Source organism: Grus americana, chromosome 23 (genome assembly GCF_028858705.1).
Source record: "Grus americana isolate bGruAme1 chromosome 23, bGruAme1.mat, whole genome shotgun sequence".
NCBI lineage: Eukaryota > Metazoa > Chordata > Aves > Gruiformes > Gruidae > Grus > Grus americana.
The window spans coordinates 474737-488606 of NC_072874.1; the positions used below are offsets into that span (position 1 = coordinate 474737).

The 13870-nt window shown below is 53.9% G+C and overlaps 1 protein-coding gene across 1 annotated transcript; it reads left to right on the top strand.

Annotated features, from left to right (window-relative positions):
* The first annotated feature begins 3730 nt into the window (after window positions 1-3730).
* HEYL (hes related family bHLH transcription factor with YRPW motif like) lies at window positions 3731-13113 on the top strand. Its single transcript, XM_054802724.1, has 5 exons — window positions 3731-4111; window positions 7825-7891; window positions 8351-8434; window positions 8920-9001; window positions 10477-13113. Exons 1-5 carry the CDS (start codon window positions 4032-4034, stop codon window positions 11142-11144), a joined length of 981 nt encoding a protein of 326 aa, XP_054658699.1. The 5' UTR covers window positions 3731-4031; the 3' UTR covers window positions 11145-13113.
* The last annotated feature ends 757 nt before the right edge of the window (window positions 13114-13870 follow it).

The following is a 13870-nucleotide window of genomic DNA, read 5'->3' on the forward strand; positions in this document are numbered from 1 at the left end:
CGGGCGCAGACCTGCCGCGGGGCAATAGGCGTGAGGACACAGACAGCGGTGCCAGGGCAGCAAGGGTAGCACCGAGTTTCAGTCGGGCCCCGAGCAGATGCAGGATCTGCCCTGTCCCTGCCTGGGGAAGGGTGAGGCCATGGGTTTGTGGGAAAATGTTGTTTTTCCCTCCCCTGGACTGCCCCTAGCAGTCGGCTGGGCCGGCTCTGAATTGCGTGGGCCGGGGAAGTGGGGGGGGTTAACAATTGTAGCGCCTCTGGCTTGGAGCGGAGCCACGGCAAACAATCCTCTCCTGGCCGCGCTCCAGATCTGACAAAACATGGAGGTGATATCGTATTTGTACCTACACGCTTTCATCCCAAAAGCCCTGCGTGATTCTCCCGTCTGTGATGAATCCCTCTGCTTAGCCACAGAACAAGACAGCCCATCCACAGCACTGCAGCCAGGAATTCCGTCCAGCATCCCTGCGAGGCCTCTGCTTTTGAAATTACAGCTGTGGATCTGGCAGCCAGTGGTGGGACCTGAGGTTAGGAGGTGATGTTGACTGAAGACGTGCGGACAGGGCATTCCAGGCATGCACGGGGTTAAATCAGAGGTGTCAGTTCACGGGGAGGTAACAGATGTCCTGCTCTTCACTGCCTCTGGCTTTCCAGAAGCATTGCCCTCCCTCCCACATTCCAGCTGCTGCAGCTTTTCACAGCTGGCTGCTCTCCGGGGACATTTCCCAGAGCTGAGCAGGAGGGAGAGGAGGGAGCAGCCGTGGTCCCAGCATGGGAGGGGGGTTGGTGGCTGGGCTGACCATCACCCCCCCCCCCCCCCCCCAGGGAACTTTGGGCTGGAGCCCTTCACCCCCCCCAGGAGCGGGCTGGCACAGGCAAACCTGGGCAATCCCAGGTCCCTGGCAGGGATCCACCCTCAGCCCTGGCCTGGAGAGTTTTTCCTGCTGCAGAGAAGGGACATCAATCTTTGCAGCTCACTTATTCCTTGGCCTCCAAAGCAGGGTAGCCAATTAGTGCTGGGTGTGATGGATGGCTTAGCCCCGTCCTCGTGACACCCGTCCTCTGGAAACAGCTCTCACCACGCAGAGGCACAACTAGCCATAGTGGGGGGCGGCTCTCGCCAGCCTCCGGAGTTCCAGAGGGTCTCACAGGGGTCCCAGGGACAGGGACAGGCACTGCAGCAGTGCTTGCTGAGCTCCCAGAGACCGTGCAGGAGGGGAAACAGCCCTGAACGCTGGGCCGGGGTTGATAATTCAGGACCTGGGGAGAGATTTCCTCTAATAATTCCCTGGCTTGGCTGTGGCAAAGCCCATAGCTCTCTGGGGAAGAGGAGACCGGCTCTGCGTTGGTCACCCACTGTTTGTGGCTCTGCGCTTGGGGCCAGGCTTTGCCACCGCAGGAAAGCGTACTGTGGGAATAGCTTGCACGGACGCTCGGTGAGAGGCAAGCAGGCAGCAGAAACCCCATTTCTGCACTTAGACCCCATCTCCCCTTCCCCAGCATCGCCCCTCGCCCGCTCTCTCCCGTGAGACGTGGGTGATGCTTACTGAAACCCGGCTTCCCTTGCATGCAGCTAAGCCCATTTAATCCTTCCCTGTTGTCTCCATTGAACCGACCTGTGAGGGGTCTCAGCACCCGTCTCTGCTTCCGCTCCTGCTCCACCACCACGCAGCTAATCCTGGGGTGGTTCAGATGGCCCTCGCGATCCCCCGGGACTCACCAGGGGCGATTATAAACGACTCTTCAGGAGCACAGGCTGGAAAACGGATCCGATTACAGGAGAAGTGGGTTTCGGGGGGCCCCCACTCTGTTCATAATGAAGTGTAATCCTAGAAAAACATGTTGCCAATTACACTTCAATTGAACCCAGATAATGATGCTTAGACAAGGCCCAGAAAAGACGGAGTCTGGACAGTGAATTCCTTTCTAATGGAGAAGAAAAGTGTTCCTCCGTGGCAGGTCTGGGCTCCGCTTGGTTCAGGCTCATTGTGATATGAGCAAGAGCCTGAAATAACCAATCTCTGGATCCCATTTAAATGGTTTTATCAGTGGAAAGAGTATTAATCTCTCAAAACCACATGTTTATGGGAAGTTTAGTTTGGAGATGTACGTATTTTTAACTGAAATCACTTTGGAAAGGGAGGAGGAGTGGGTCTCAAAATTGCTAAAATAACACATTTCTAATTCTTCTAGTTCAAAGTAACTTTTCATTTTGAAATATAAGCTAATAACAGCTCGGTTTCTTGACCAGTTTTTATAGTGAAAATTAAAACAAAACATCAAAATTACAGAAACAAAGTGCTATAACCTAAAGCAAATGTTTTATTCTCATTTTTCTGGGGGGTTTACAAACACTTCTGAGACATCAGCTTTCCACTCCAACGCAGGATGGCTCGCTCGGGTCTCTGTTGTTTTAGTTTGGGAGTGAGGACGGTGTGGTTCAGTCTCAAAAAATGGTCACGGGGGCCGTGTGCGCAGGGCTGGGCAGGTGTGGGCAAAGGGCAGGCGGTGGCTGGGATGTGTAGCTGGCGTTTGGCTTTTACGGGAGCTGCTCGCAAGGTGCTGGGGGATTGCAGCCGTCCTGGGGTTGGCGGGTGCAGCGCGGGTGAGCTGGCAGAGATGGCTGAGGCAGATAGGGAGCACCCGACCACGCGGCTGGGCGCCTCCTCACATGGGAGACGGGTGGTGGGGTGGCTTGGCTGGCCTGAGCGGCGACGGGCTGTTATCGCCGCCACGGTCTTTGCAAAAAGGCTTTGGGAAACCCACGTGTTGCCAGATCTCAGGGCTGATATATATATTTTTTTTTTCCAAAATAAAAGGCATTATTTTTGTACTGTGAACCTCCACTTCAGCGCTCTCCCTCCTCCTCTTTCTCTCTCCCACACGCACACGTTTTTGCTGCCTTAGGGGATTTTAGCAGCGCAGGGCTCTGAAAAACAGACTCCTACCTCCTTCCCACAAGCTCAGGGAAAGCAAGATGCTCCCTAGATGCTGGGCTGCGGGTCAAAGTTTCCAGCATTATGGAATGAGACAAGAAAACAGCAATTCATCCTAGTGTCATAAAATCTAAAGTTGGGCTTTGGTCCGTTTGTTTTACAGGGTAGGTCTCAAATGCCCTGGCAGTGCCATGAGCTGGCACTCGAAGATGCTCCAAGGCTGTGGGAGCGTTGCAGGAGGCTGAGCTCCTGGCGGGACCACCGCAGCATGGTACCAGGGTGCCGGACCCATCCTGATGCCTCCAAGCATGGTGCCACCTCTGCCATCCCGGCCCTCGGCTGTGGCCGCTGATTAATCCCAGGCGAGGGCCCTTTGAGCGGCGTCCTCAAACAGCACCGCGCTTCAAATAAGCTGGTTTCCATCTGAATCATAAGTCTCCAAAAGTGCCTGCGCCGCGCAGAGCCGGGCAGACATGTGTGTGCGTGTGGGGCTGGATGTTGATTTTTCCCTGAAACAACTCAAGGCTTTATCAGTCCCATCTCTTTCCCACGGTTTTCTGTTGCCAGTGAGGTCACTGGTCCCTTTAAACTGGGGCTGAGGCCAATGTGCAGCGGGTGGAAGGGGGGCCGTGGGGAGAAGGGGGGCCGTGGGCTGAAGCGGGGGACATGAGACGGTTCACACAGACTGTTCCTTTTACAGGAAGACTTGGGATTTCGACCAGCGAGCGGGAGGAGGAGGCGGCGGGGGCGGGGGGGGGGCCTGGGAACCTGGGAGCGCCGGCGCGGCCGCGTAATCCGTCACTCCCGGGAGATGTCTCATTAACCCATTAACCAGGGAGGTTGGGGACGTGCTGGGAGGAGAGCGAGGGAGAAGCCGGGGGTGTGAAAGGCAGAGTGCGGGCAGGGGAGGAGCCGTGCGAGGCAGGCACGCACTGGGGCCAGCTCCTCCGCGCAGCCCGGGGAGGGACGGCACTTCCCCGAGGACGGCGGGGAAGAACTGCGGTGACCTCCGGGGACACGCGTGGGGTAGCAGCGTCGAGCCCACCCGCCTCTCCCCCAGCGCCCCGCGGGGAGCGGCCGCCCGGCGCCGCCGAGGATGAAGCGGCTGTGCGAGGAGAGCTCGTCCGACACGGAGTCGGACGGCACCATCGACGTGGGCCGGGAGGAGGAGTACAGGTGAGGACACGCTGCCCGCGGCAGCTCCCTCCACGGGGGACGGGTCCTTCCCACGGCGGCCAGGGCGATGGGACGAAGTTTTGGGTTTTGGGGTCCCTGCTGCGGGGCAGCTCGGCATCCTGCGGGGAGCCCAGGCGGGAGCGGGGTCCCCGGCACCGGGCACGGCGCTCGCAGCAGCTCCCTGCGAGGTTCTCGGGTCGGCGCTTTGCCGGGGCATGGCACGGGAGAGCTGCCGGGTCCCGGCTCCGCCGCGGACTCACCGGGAGTCGCCTGGCACCCCGGTTTAACCCCTTCGGGCTCGGCCGGTCCTGGGCCGGGCCGGGGGCAAGCTGGATCGCTCCAGCGTGCAAGTGTGGGCTGATGCTGGCGTTAGGACTGACCCCGCAAGGAAACCCAAGTCGTATTACAGGGATTAAAGCTGTGTTACGAGCTGATCGCATTCAAGAAAATACCTCATTAAAGCCAGAGCAATTACCGCCTTCTGCCCGGTGGGGAAAAGGGCAGCTCTGATCTTCGTTAGCGGGAGTCCGGTTGCTCCCCGAGATGGGGCAGTGCCCCCCCCTCCAGTAAAGGCACCCGTCTGCTGCCTGGGTGCCGCTGCAAGTCCCAGCGATCCAAGGTCTCCCAGGGAATGTGGGAGAAGCGAGGAGGTTTTTGCATGAGAAACGCTTCTGCTCTGCTGAGGCATTTGTAATGCACCAGCTGGGGCTTTGATCTTTATTACCGAGGGAGCCCGTGCAGTCTGGCCGGCGAAGGGTGCCCCGTTTTAAGCTGCGCTGAGTCTCGCAGTTCACAGGCTCCATCCCATCACTGCTCAGCTGCAGTTTCGGCTCCGGGGCTTTGCTGCTTGGTGAACTAGTGAGGACAGGACCTCTGCGTGAATCCCCAGCAATGTCCTCCGGCTTTGTACCACGTTCCCCTGGGCTGCAGCTCTGCTGGCAAAGGGCATCCCCAGCTGCCGCCTGCAGCCCGGGTTCCCATGCTGTGTCAGCCGTTCGCGGGCGTGCTTGGGCTCCGAACACACAGACAGTGCTGGGGATGAAGTAAGGGCTCTGTTATTTGTTCTCATCCAGAAATCAGCAGCTTTTGAACTTTCTTTTTTTCCCCCCAGTAGCCAAGTGTCCCTCTCCCTCTATGTTCAGCAAGGCCCCAGATGAATTCATTTCCTTTTGCTGCTTGGTATTCTGAGTGGAGAAGTTGCCCTGCCTGGTGCCGAGCTCAGGTTCGGTAGAATCAGGCATATCTGACACGTAATGTCCTGCACAAATTCACTGCCCCCTTATGCAGTTTCCAATTGCATCAATATTTAATGCACCTTCCTGCTGCGGACAAAATATATCCCACCTCTTTACCTCAGTGCAGCGCACTGAGCCTATAGTACCCCGATGGATGAAATAGAGGAATTGTTGTAATATTTTATTTCAGTGAAGAGTAACGATGAATTTCTGATCTCTCTCTGGTGCTGCTAATATGTTTGTCTTCTCAAGCTAGTCATAGAACTGGGTAGCACTGAGATCTGGTGGTATTTGTATACATTTGTGTTGTTGTTCATGTCACACAAACACATGGCCAAAAGAACTGTTCCTGCCCTGACAAGTTTACACCCTGAGTAATGCAGTCCCGCATGGGATGCTGGTGGATCGGGCAAAATGAAACACTTCCAGGTGGGGAGCGAGGATAGACTAGGGCAGAGGGAGGCAGTCGGGCGGTCTGGCCAGGGTTCCCAGCCCATTATCCATCGGTCTCGTGGTTTGGGCAAACCAGTTCCCCTGTAGAGCAGGGATGAGTCACTCCGGGTGTGAGGCTTGGTTCAGTGCGTGCAGCAAGTTTAGACTCTGGGGTCACTGCAGAAGTGCAAGATATTGCTTGGTTTGGGGCTGTTTTTTTTCTTTTTGTTTTGAGTAAACAGCCAAAGTTATGCTGTAAATTATAAAATCGAGAAATACAGAAATTTTAATCATCAGAGAATATAGTTATGGTATCTTTTATGTGGTTCGAATCTGTCAAACATTTTTAAAATACATTTTGCAGTAAACTAGGTCTTTATATCCACATCTGGAACCGTAGCTCACAGAGAGCAACGCGTTCGGACAGCTCTGCAAAGAGAGTTTCAAAATTCACTGCTACAGACTCCTTGAGTACGTACTCCGCGTTCCTGCACTGCCAGGCGAATTCAGTACCTACCCCCTGCACGTAAAACACCCCAGCGTCCGCGCAGAGCCCGTTTTCACATCATACGTGCATTTATGTATACTGGCAGCGCATGTTCGTACTTGTGAAGCCAGCCAGCACCTATGCCCAGAGAAAGCCCACCCAGCAGACATTCAAATAGGGTACCTGTATGAAGATGAGTGGAGCAGTCAGTAGAAGAATGTGTTATTTTGTCTGATTGTGTAAAACCACTTCTGAAAGCACCTTGCTTGGGCCTAACAAAATGCCTTTTTAATGGGCTGAGTTTGGGCTAGTTTTTGGCTTGCTGTGCAGACAGCACTGTCTCTGCAGAAACATCCTTAATAGACTGCTATTAAAGTGCTTCGTCAAACTGAAAAATATTTTGATTTGACAGGGTGAACCCAAATGCCCCTTTCCAGATTTGTATGCCTTACGCGGTCTCCGGGTCCCTCCAGAGCTCTGTGCTGGCTGGGGTTGCAGACTGCCGTCTCGCCTGTGTGTTAACATCCCTGCACCGAGTTTCGTAAGGCACAGACAGAGCCCCGAGCCAGTCCCGCTTTCCAGAGGCAGAAACCCTCCTCAGGGGAGGTGGAAGGTGGCCCAGCCGGCCTCCCCCCGAGCAGAGGGGTTTTCCTCCAAGGAGTTTCCCCACATCTGGTTATCCATCCTTACGGAGACTTCACCCCCGTGGGGACCTAAGGATTGAACTTTGCCTCCCCATGCATGTCTAGTGCTGACCTTTGGTGTTTTTAGCCTCACCCGTGCCCACCAGGCACAGGATGGTTTGTGGGAGCCTTCTCTTTAGCCTGTCCCCCTCCGTGTCCCTTGAGCCAGAGCTGGTCCCCAGGGCTGTCGGCCAGCAGACAAGGTCCCTGCTCCGTCACCTCCTGCTGAGTGTTTCCCCTTTCCAGGTCCTGGCCCCTCTCTGTCTGGTTCAGGGGCATCCATGCATTCAGAATATCATGGCCCACCCCAAAAACTGTGGTTTGTGAAGCGACTTTCCAGGAAGCCCTCAGAAACCACATCAACGCTGCCGTTAGCCTCACCCTGAGAAGCGACCAGCCCTTTGCTGCCGCCCTGGGTGGGAGCTCAGATACGTGTTCGTGCTATCGCAGCTCTGAGATGCAAAGCCCTGCAGACAGGGCAGGCTCAGACACGAGAGTCGGGAGGTTCGCACATGGAGGAAAAAAAGGGCCACAACTCCAGAGCTCGAATCGCTGCTTTTCCAGCCCCATGGCGATGCCAGCACGGGCTGAGATCGAAGGAGATGTGTGCCTGGTAGTGGATGGGCAGTTTGGTGCAGAAATCTGTCCCAGGCTGGTGGGAGACTCTTGGAGGGGAGAGAGTGGGATTTGAGTCTCTGCTTGGCTCCCTGTCCCCAATTCCTGAGCTCTGTGTTGTGGGTAAAAATGAGATGGGAACCACAGAAGACATTATTCAGGGGAGGGAAACTGCAGATGGCAAACGTGTGTAAAGCATATGTGCAACAGAGGTTTCATTCCAGCTAGCACAAGAAACGATTCCCTCTTTTTCCTTTCCAGCCATGTTTCCAGGTCTGTGTCTCCCACTACGACATCTCAGATACAAGCCAGGAAGAAGCGGAGAGGGGTGAGCCTCATTTGTGTTGACCAGGGTGGTTGTGCTGTGTCTCCCCGGGGGGTGAGGCTGGTCGCAGCCGTGTACCAGGGCTCCCCGTGCAGTGGGGTGCTGTTGGCACGTCCTTACTGTGTGGACACAAAGAAAAATCGACTTTACGCCATTCCCTGCTCCATCTCCTTCCTGCAGAACTCCCCCCACAGCCAGTTGGAGATTTTTTGCAGAGGTTTGGCCTCAAATCTGGCACAAAGGGGTGGGGATAGGGGTGGAGGAGAGCGATTTCACCTGTGCTTATTGCACCAGTCCGTTAATGTTTCTTTGCTCAGCTTTTGCACCCAAAACATTTACTTCTACGGCCCTGTTCAAAGCACCTCTCTCAACCTGCCATAGCTGTTAATGAGGGCTTTAAACCCGTGAGCAGTGGCCATAAATGACTCTGGTTTCTTCTCTCCGCTTGGAAATCTCCCGCAGATCATTGAGAAGCGGCGCCGTGACCGTATCAACAGCAGCCTCTCCGAACTGCGGCGCCTGGTGCCCACCGCCTTCGAGAAGCAGGTGTGTGTGTGTCCATGATTTCCACCCATCCTCCGGTGCGGGCTGCGTTTCAGCAGTGTAAGGGTAGGGCCCTCAGAATGAGAAAGTCTGGAGCATTGCTGTGTCTTTCTTATCATCATCACTTCAGGGAGTAAGTAGGTGGTGAAACTGGGTGGTAAAACAATATTAACAAATATTCAGGAGCCCCAGGGAGAATAAATTCAATCCAGAAAGTATTTTGTAGATATGAAGATGCACAGAAATGGGGATTTTCAATTTGCGTCAGGGGAATCTTGGGAAGGAGCTCCATTTTCTATTCGCTTGATGTGAAAACCAGAGCCAATGGAATGGATGGATGCCCTGCTCCAATCTGAGCACTCCTGAGCTTCAGGAAGGTTTCGGGGAGGAGGTCACGGGGAAAAACCCAGCTCCTGAGAGGCACAAAACCCTAGACCATAAAATGATGAATTGCTCTTTTTTTTTTTTTTTTCGCTCCCAACACACAGGGGTCTTCCAAGCTGGAGAAGGCAGAAATTCTACAAATGACAGTAGATCACTTGAAAATGCTTCACGCCACTGGAGGAACAGGTAAGAACTGCTCTTATAAGCATATGGGTGAGGCAAAGGTGAAAACTTGGAAGGAAAATTTCTCATCAGCCTCAGCAGCAATATCTTGGTGTGCCTTGCTGACACCAGCCAGCACCAAAATGAAGGCTGCCCTGCCTGCTTCTCAAGGGAAATATTTTTTGAGGAATTGCAGATGGATGTTTCCTGCCCTCTTGTTTTTCTTATGTCTAACATATGGGTCAGCATCCCATGCGTACATTTGGAAGACTAGGGTATGCGGGATAGCGAGTCCCAAAGACCCACAGGACGGCACCACTGCTGTTGTCACACACCCTGCTAAAAGCCAGACATGCGTTTAGTCCTGCTCAGAAATGGAGCCTGCTTCCAGAAAAATGATATTAAACTCTTTACCTCCTCCCTGGGATACATTTCTTGCAGAGGCTGAATTCTGCATGGGGACTCTGCAAATAAACAAGGCTTTTTTCCTTTTCTGTTCTTTTTTTTTTTTTTTTTTCCGTGTGTGTCTCTTGGTTGTTATAAGAAGAGAGAGGGAGCCCTGTGCAAAATTCAACAAAGGTCTTATTTGTACTGAGACCTCAGTACAGACCCTCTGTCCTGTTCCAGTTAACAGGATGGAGATCACAGCTCCAGTACAGAAGCCTCTGGCTTGCTTACCACCCATTTTTGGCTTGCTGGGGACATTGCTGGCATCCAGGCTTTGGTTCAGAGCTGTAACTTGGTCTGGAACATTTGTTTAGATATTCAGTTTGACTGCACTGCAACAAAGGGCTGTATTGTCACGAGAGACCCTGTCAAGCAAAGTGGTCCAGTGCTTCACTGTGCAGTGGCATTCTCTGCTTTATTGCTTATCGTCTCATGAAGCTGCAAGTAGGGAGCGGAAGCCTAAAAATCAACCATTGGTTGTATTTTATCTCGCTGATTTTTGTGGCTTTGAGCTTTCTCAGCCCAGCGGTTTTGGTTCTGCCACTGTCTTGTATGTCCTACAGCTGGACATATGTTTAAATGAAGTAAAAAGATTGGGACGCAGGCAGAGGAAAATGGTGCTAAGCTGTGCATCGAGGAGACACGGTATCCCCCTGTTCTGCAAGACTGGGGATGGTCCATTTGCAAAGAGGAACCCAGTGCCCATCCAGCCCACAGTCATGTCTCCAGCAGCGATAACTGATAGAGTCCAATAGGAGAAATTTCTTCCTTCCTGAGCACAGTTAATGAAACCTCTTACTCATCTCACATGCTGGAGTAAGAGGCTTCATGACCCTGGCAGTTTTATCCCGATGAGATAACCACAGATGCTATTCTCACGCACACAAACGTCCAGTCCTTTCGGACACCCACTTGGCTATCTGCTTCAGTAATATCACATGGCAGCAAAGTGCCTCAAGTGAAATACACAGTGCATTAGAGAGGGTAGTGAAATCAAAGCACATTCCTGAGCTCTGCATGGACTTACTGACACCCATGTCCTCTCTCTACAGGCTTCTTAGATGCTCGAGCTCTGGCCGTGGATTACAGGAGTATTGGCTTCCGCGAATGTCTCACTGAAGTTGTCAGGTACCTGGGCATCCTCGAGGGCCAAAACACCGCTGACCCCATCCGGCTGCGACTCCTCTCCCACCTGAATAATTACGTGGCAGAAATGGAGCCTTCGCCTGTGGCCACTTCCCTCCTGCCCATCCAGACCTGGCCATGGTCCTTCCTCCACAGCGCTGCTGGCCCCGTGCAGATTCCCAGGAGGGAGGCTGCTCCCGCTCCGGTTGTTTTGACTGCATCTTCTCTGGCTTACCCAAGCCCCACTGTGAGGCCAGCCCCGCTTCGCCGTGTCCCCAGCGACATGCTGCCGTCCCGCCGAAGCTTCCTGGCCAGCAGGATGGCCTCTTCCAGCCGGAGGGCCCGAGGGACGGGCTCATCTGCAGCCGTGGCAGCCGTGCCCAGGATGCCGTCGCCAGCGGGTGTGTTGAGAGAGGGTTCGTCCAAGAGCAGCCAAATCGCGACGTTCCTTTTCTCGCCAGCCTCCGTCGGCGTCCCTGTTCCACCGGCTTACACGGCGCCTCCCACCTTGGGTGCTACCGCGCAGGGACCCGGGATCAGGGTTGGGACATCCAGGATCTGCCGCTCCTGGGCAACTGAAATCGGGGCTTTCTGACCCTCCCCTCCCCTTCGGAGACAGGAATTCTTCAGCACTCATTGCCCACAGGCCTAAGAACAAACTCAGCTGAAAAGGCATCTTTCCTGCTTTGCAGAAGCCAAGGATCCATAAAGAAAATTCTCTTTACTCTTCCCTCCCTCCCTCACACTGCCTTCCTTGCCTCACCATCACGTCCTCTCCCTTGTGATGCCTGCAGACGTAAATCACATCCAATTCGATGCACTTGTCTGCACGCGGCTGCACTCCAGATCCTTCCAGCTACAAGGGAGGGGGCACATGCAGATCCCAACACTGTTCCTCCTCCAGCAAACCCCTCTGCAGAGCTCAGTGTTGCTCTCCTTTGGAAAACAGCCAGCCTTGAAATACTGTCTTATTTCCTTGGGGACTCAGAGCTGCCAGGCAGAGACTTGCTCATGCTGATTCCCTGCGATGCGTCCCCCAGCTGCAGCACCTAATTTTGGTGTGGTGGGACGGACACAGCTCACCCCCCTCCCCAGCACTGCTGGCACCCCGCAAGGCAGGCTAGAGCTCCCCCGGCTCCCTTAGCGAATTGCCTGCCTGCTAATCCCCACGCTTTCCTCACTGCATTACCAGCTTTTCCCACTTATGTGCCCTTAAGGTGGAGTGAGGCAACAGCTTAACAGAACTCGTTCCCACAGCCGAGCTGAAATACCATCGTGTCTGCAGGGCCTGTGCCGGGTCCCTGCACAAACCGTGCAGGCGCAGCCGGCCAGGCCGCCTGGGCAGAGGGAGGCTTCTGCAGCCCTTGCTCCGCACAGAGGTGTGAAGAGGCGAGACAGAGGATTTCAAAGGGACGTCTGTCATGGAGGGGAAGGCTCTCACGGCCAAAGTGAGAAGAAAAGGCCTTTCCCTCTGCCGGTCTCCCCGCTGGAGCCGTCTCTCCTCCGTCCCCTGCTGAACAGCCGTGACTGCAAAGGAGGTGGAATGGGTCCGACCAGCCTGCATTTGAAGTGCCTCCCTCGTTCTCTCTCAGCCCTGCATCCCTCACCCTCTCTTCCCACAATGTCTCTGTTTTCTTTCTTCAGCACCATGTTTTGGTCTCGCATTGCTCATCCCTCTCCTTGGGCTGGGACCAAAACCCACCGAGGTTTCACCACAGACCTTTGCAAGCTCTGGGTCTGCACTTGTCCTGATTCCTGAGAGCTTTTTCTGCCTTGGCCTGCATGCCCCTAGATAACTGATGCAGCAGATATGCCTCTGGTCTTCCAGCTGTCCTCCTCTCCTCTCTTCTTTGGGCAGAAAAGAACAGAAACCTAAAGTTCTCGAGCCACCCTGCTCCTGTCCACGTCCCTAACTCCCATGGTGGCTGGGGCAGGGTCTCACAGTGGTCCCCCTCATCTGAACAGCCCCTGCTCCCTGTATCTGTGCCTTGACTTGCTGGGATACACGTGCGGAATAGCCTGCATCCAGCTGTATACCCATCCCAAGGAGTCTCACCCACCTCTACAGCACTGTGACACGAAAAGAGAGAAAAGTGTGGAAAGGTCAGCACAAAGAAAGTTAAAAAAGAGGGAGAATATCTCTCTCGAATGGGAGAGGCTCTCCCCACGCCTCAGGTCGAAGGCGCAGCCGGTTAGACTGTGTGGATGAGCTGGTGGTTGCGTTCCTACAGATTGTATCTGCATGTCGATGTATGTATCTGCTATTGTTTTGGAAGTGAGTCCCTCCCAGTTGTTTTGATGAATGTCATCGCACTTAACGCACAGAAATGCCTCCGCTACTTCTCCTCACTTTGTCCTGAAGTGCCAGAATCAGCCAGGAACAACATATTCCCTTTTAATAAAGTCAGAGGAGGTCTTCGTGGACCTTGGTTGTTCCTGCAGCTGGTTGGCACACTAGAGCTCACAGCAAGTAGCCCGGCCTCACTTTACACTGTGCAGAGCTGTTAGATTCACGAGCTGTGACATCCAGCAAAGGTGTCAAATAAAGTCTTTCAAACCCCTGTCCTGGTTGTGAAATGTCATGTTGATGTGAATCTATTCTGCTAATCCAGCCTGCTTGGATGACTGCTAGTTTTGCGGCAGGTGAGCTTTTGTTCCTGAAAAGCTTCAAAACAGGTAAGATGTAGCTTGTAAGGTGACATCCTGGTCGTTTTATAGCTGCCATTCTTGGTAACTGGTTCCATGACTTTTTACTTTGCAAACCACTACGTGAGTCAAAATCAGCTGGGGAGTCAGTAAATGCTTGCCCTGAGATTGGCAATAATCCATGGCTCGAGAACAAATCATTTAATTTAGCTACCAACGTCCAGAAAAATGTCAGGGAACAAATTGGGTCCAGCAGAGCCTTGCAGCCAGACTCCAAGGGCTTGCCTCGGTCTCCTGACCCTTTGCAAGCAGGACCAGAATAACCCCTGCTGCTTCTTGCTGTCGGGAAGCGCTTTGGACTAAACAAAGAGCCGCAGCTGAGAGCTTGTTTCTGTTCTGAGGAAAAGACCAGTAAATGATCCTGCTCGTGAAAGATGCTGGGAGAATTTTCCAGGGAATGGTGGGAATTCAACTTCCTTTCCCATAACTCCTTCTCGCTCCAAAATGCCTTTCAAAACCGCCCATAAATCCTTGCCTTAAGTGCTGCGTTGGGAATTGCTGGAAGGGAGCAACTGCAGCTGTGATGGAGTAACGCAGCATCCGTCTGGAAGCGGAGAGAAACTTCAAGAGCAATAATAGGGCTATTGATGACGGGTCGTCCCGCTGGTGCCTGGG

Bases quoted from the DNA above. Each gene is read 5' to 3' on its own strand.
- HEYL (XM_054802724.1), top strand. From the start codon at position 4,032: ATGAAGCGGCTGTGCGAGGAGAGCTCGTCCGACACGGAGTCGGACGGC. The intron at 4,112-7,824 runs GTGAGGACACGC...TTTCCTTTCCAG, and splicing joins GGCCGGGAGGAGGAGTACAG to CCATGTTTCCAGGTCTGTGT. The intron at 7,892-8,350 runs GTGAGCCTCATT...AATCTCCCGCAG, and splicing joins CCAGGAAGAAGCGGAGAGGG to ATCATTGAGAAGCGGCGCCG.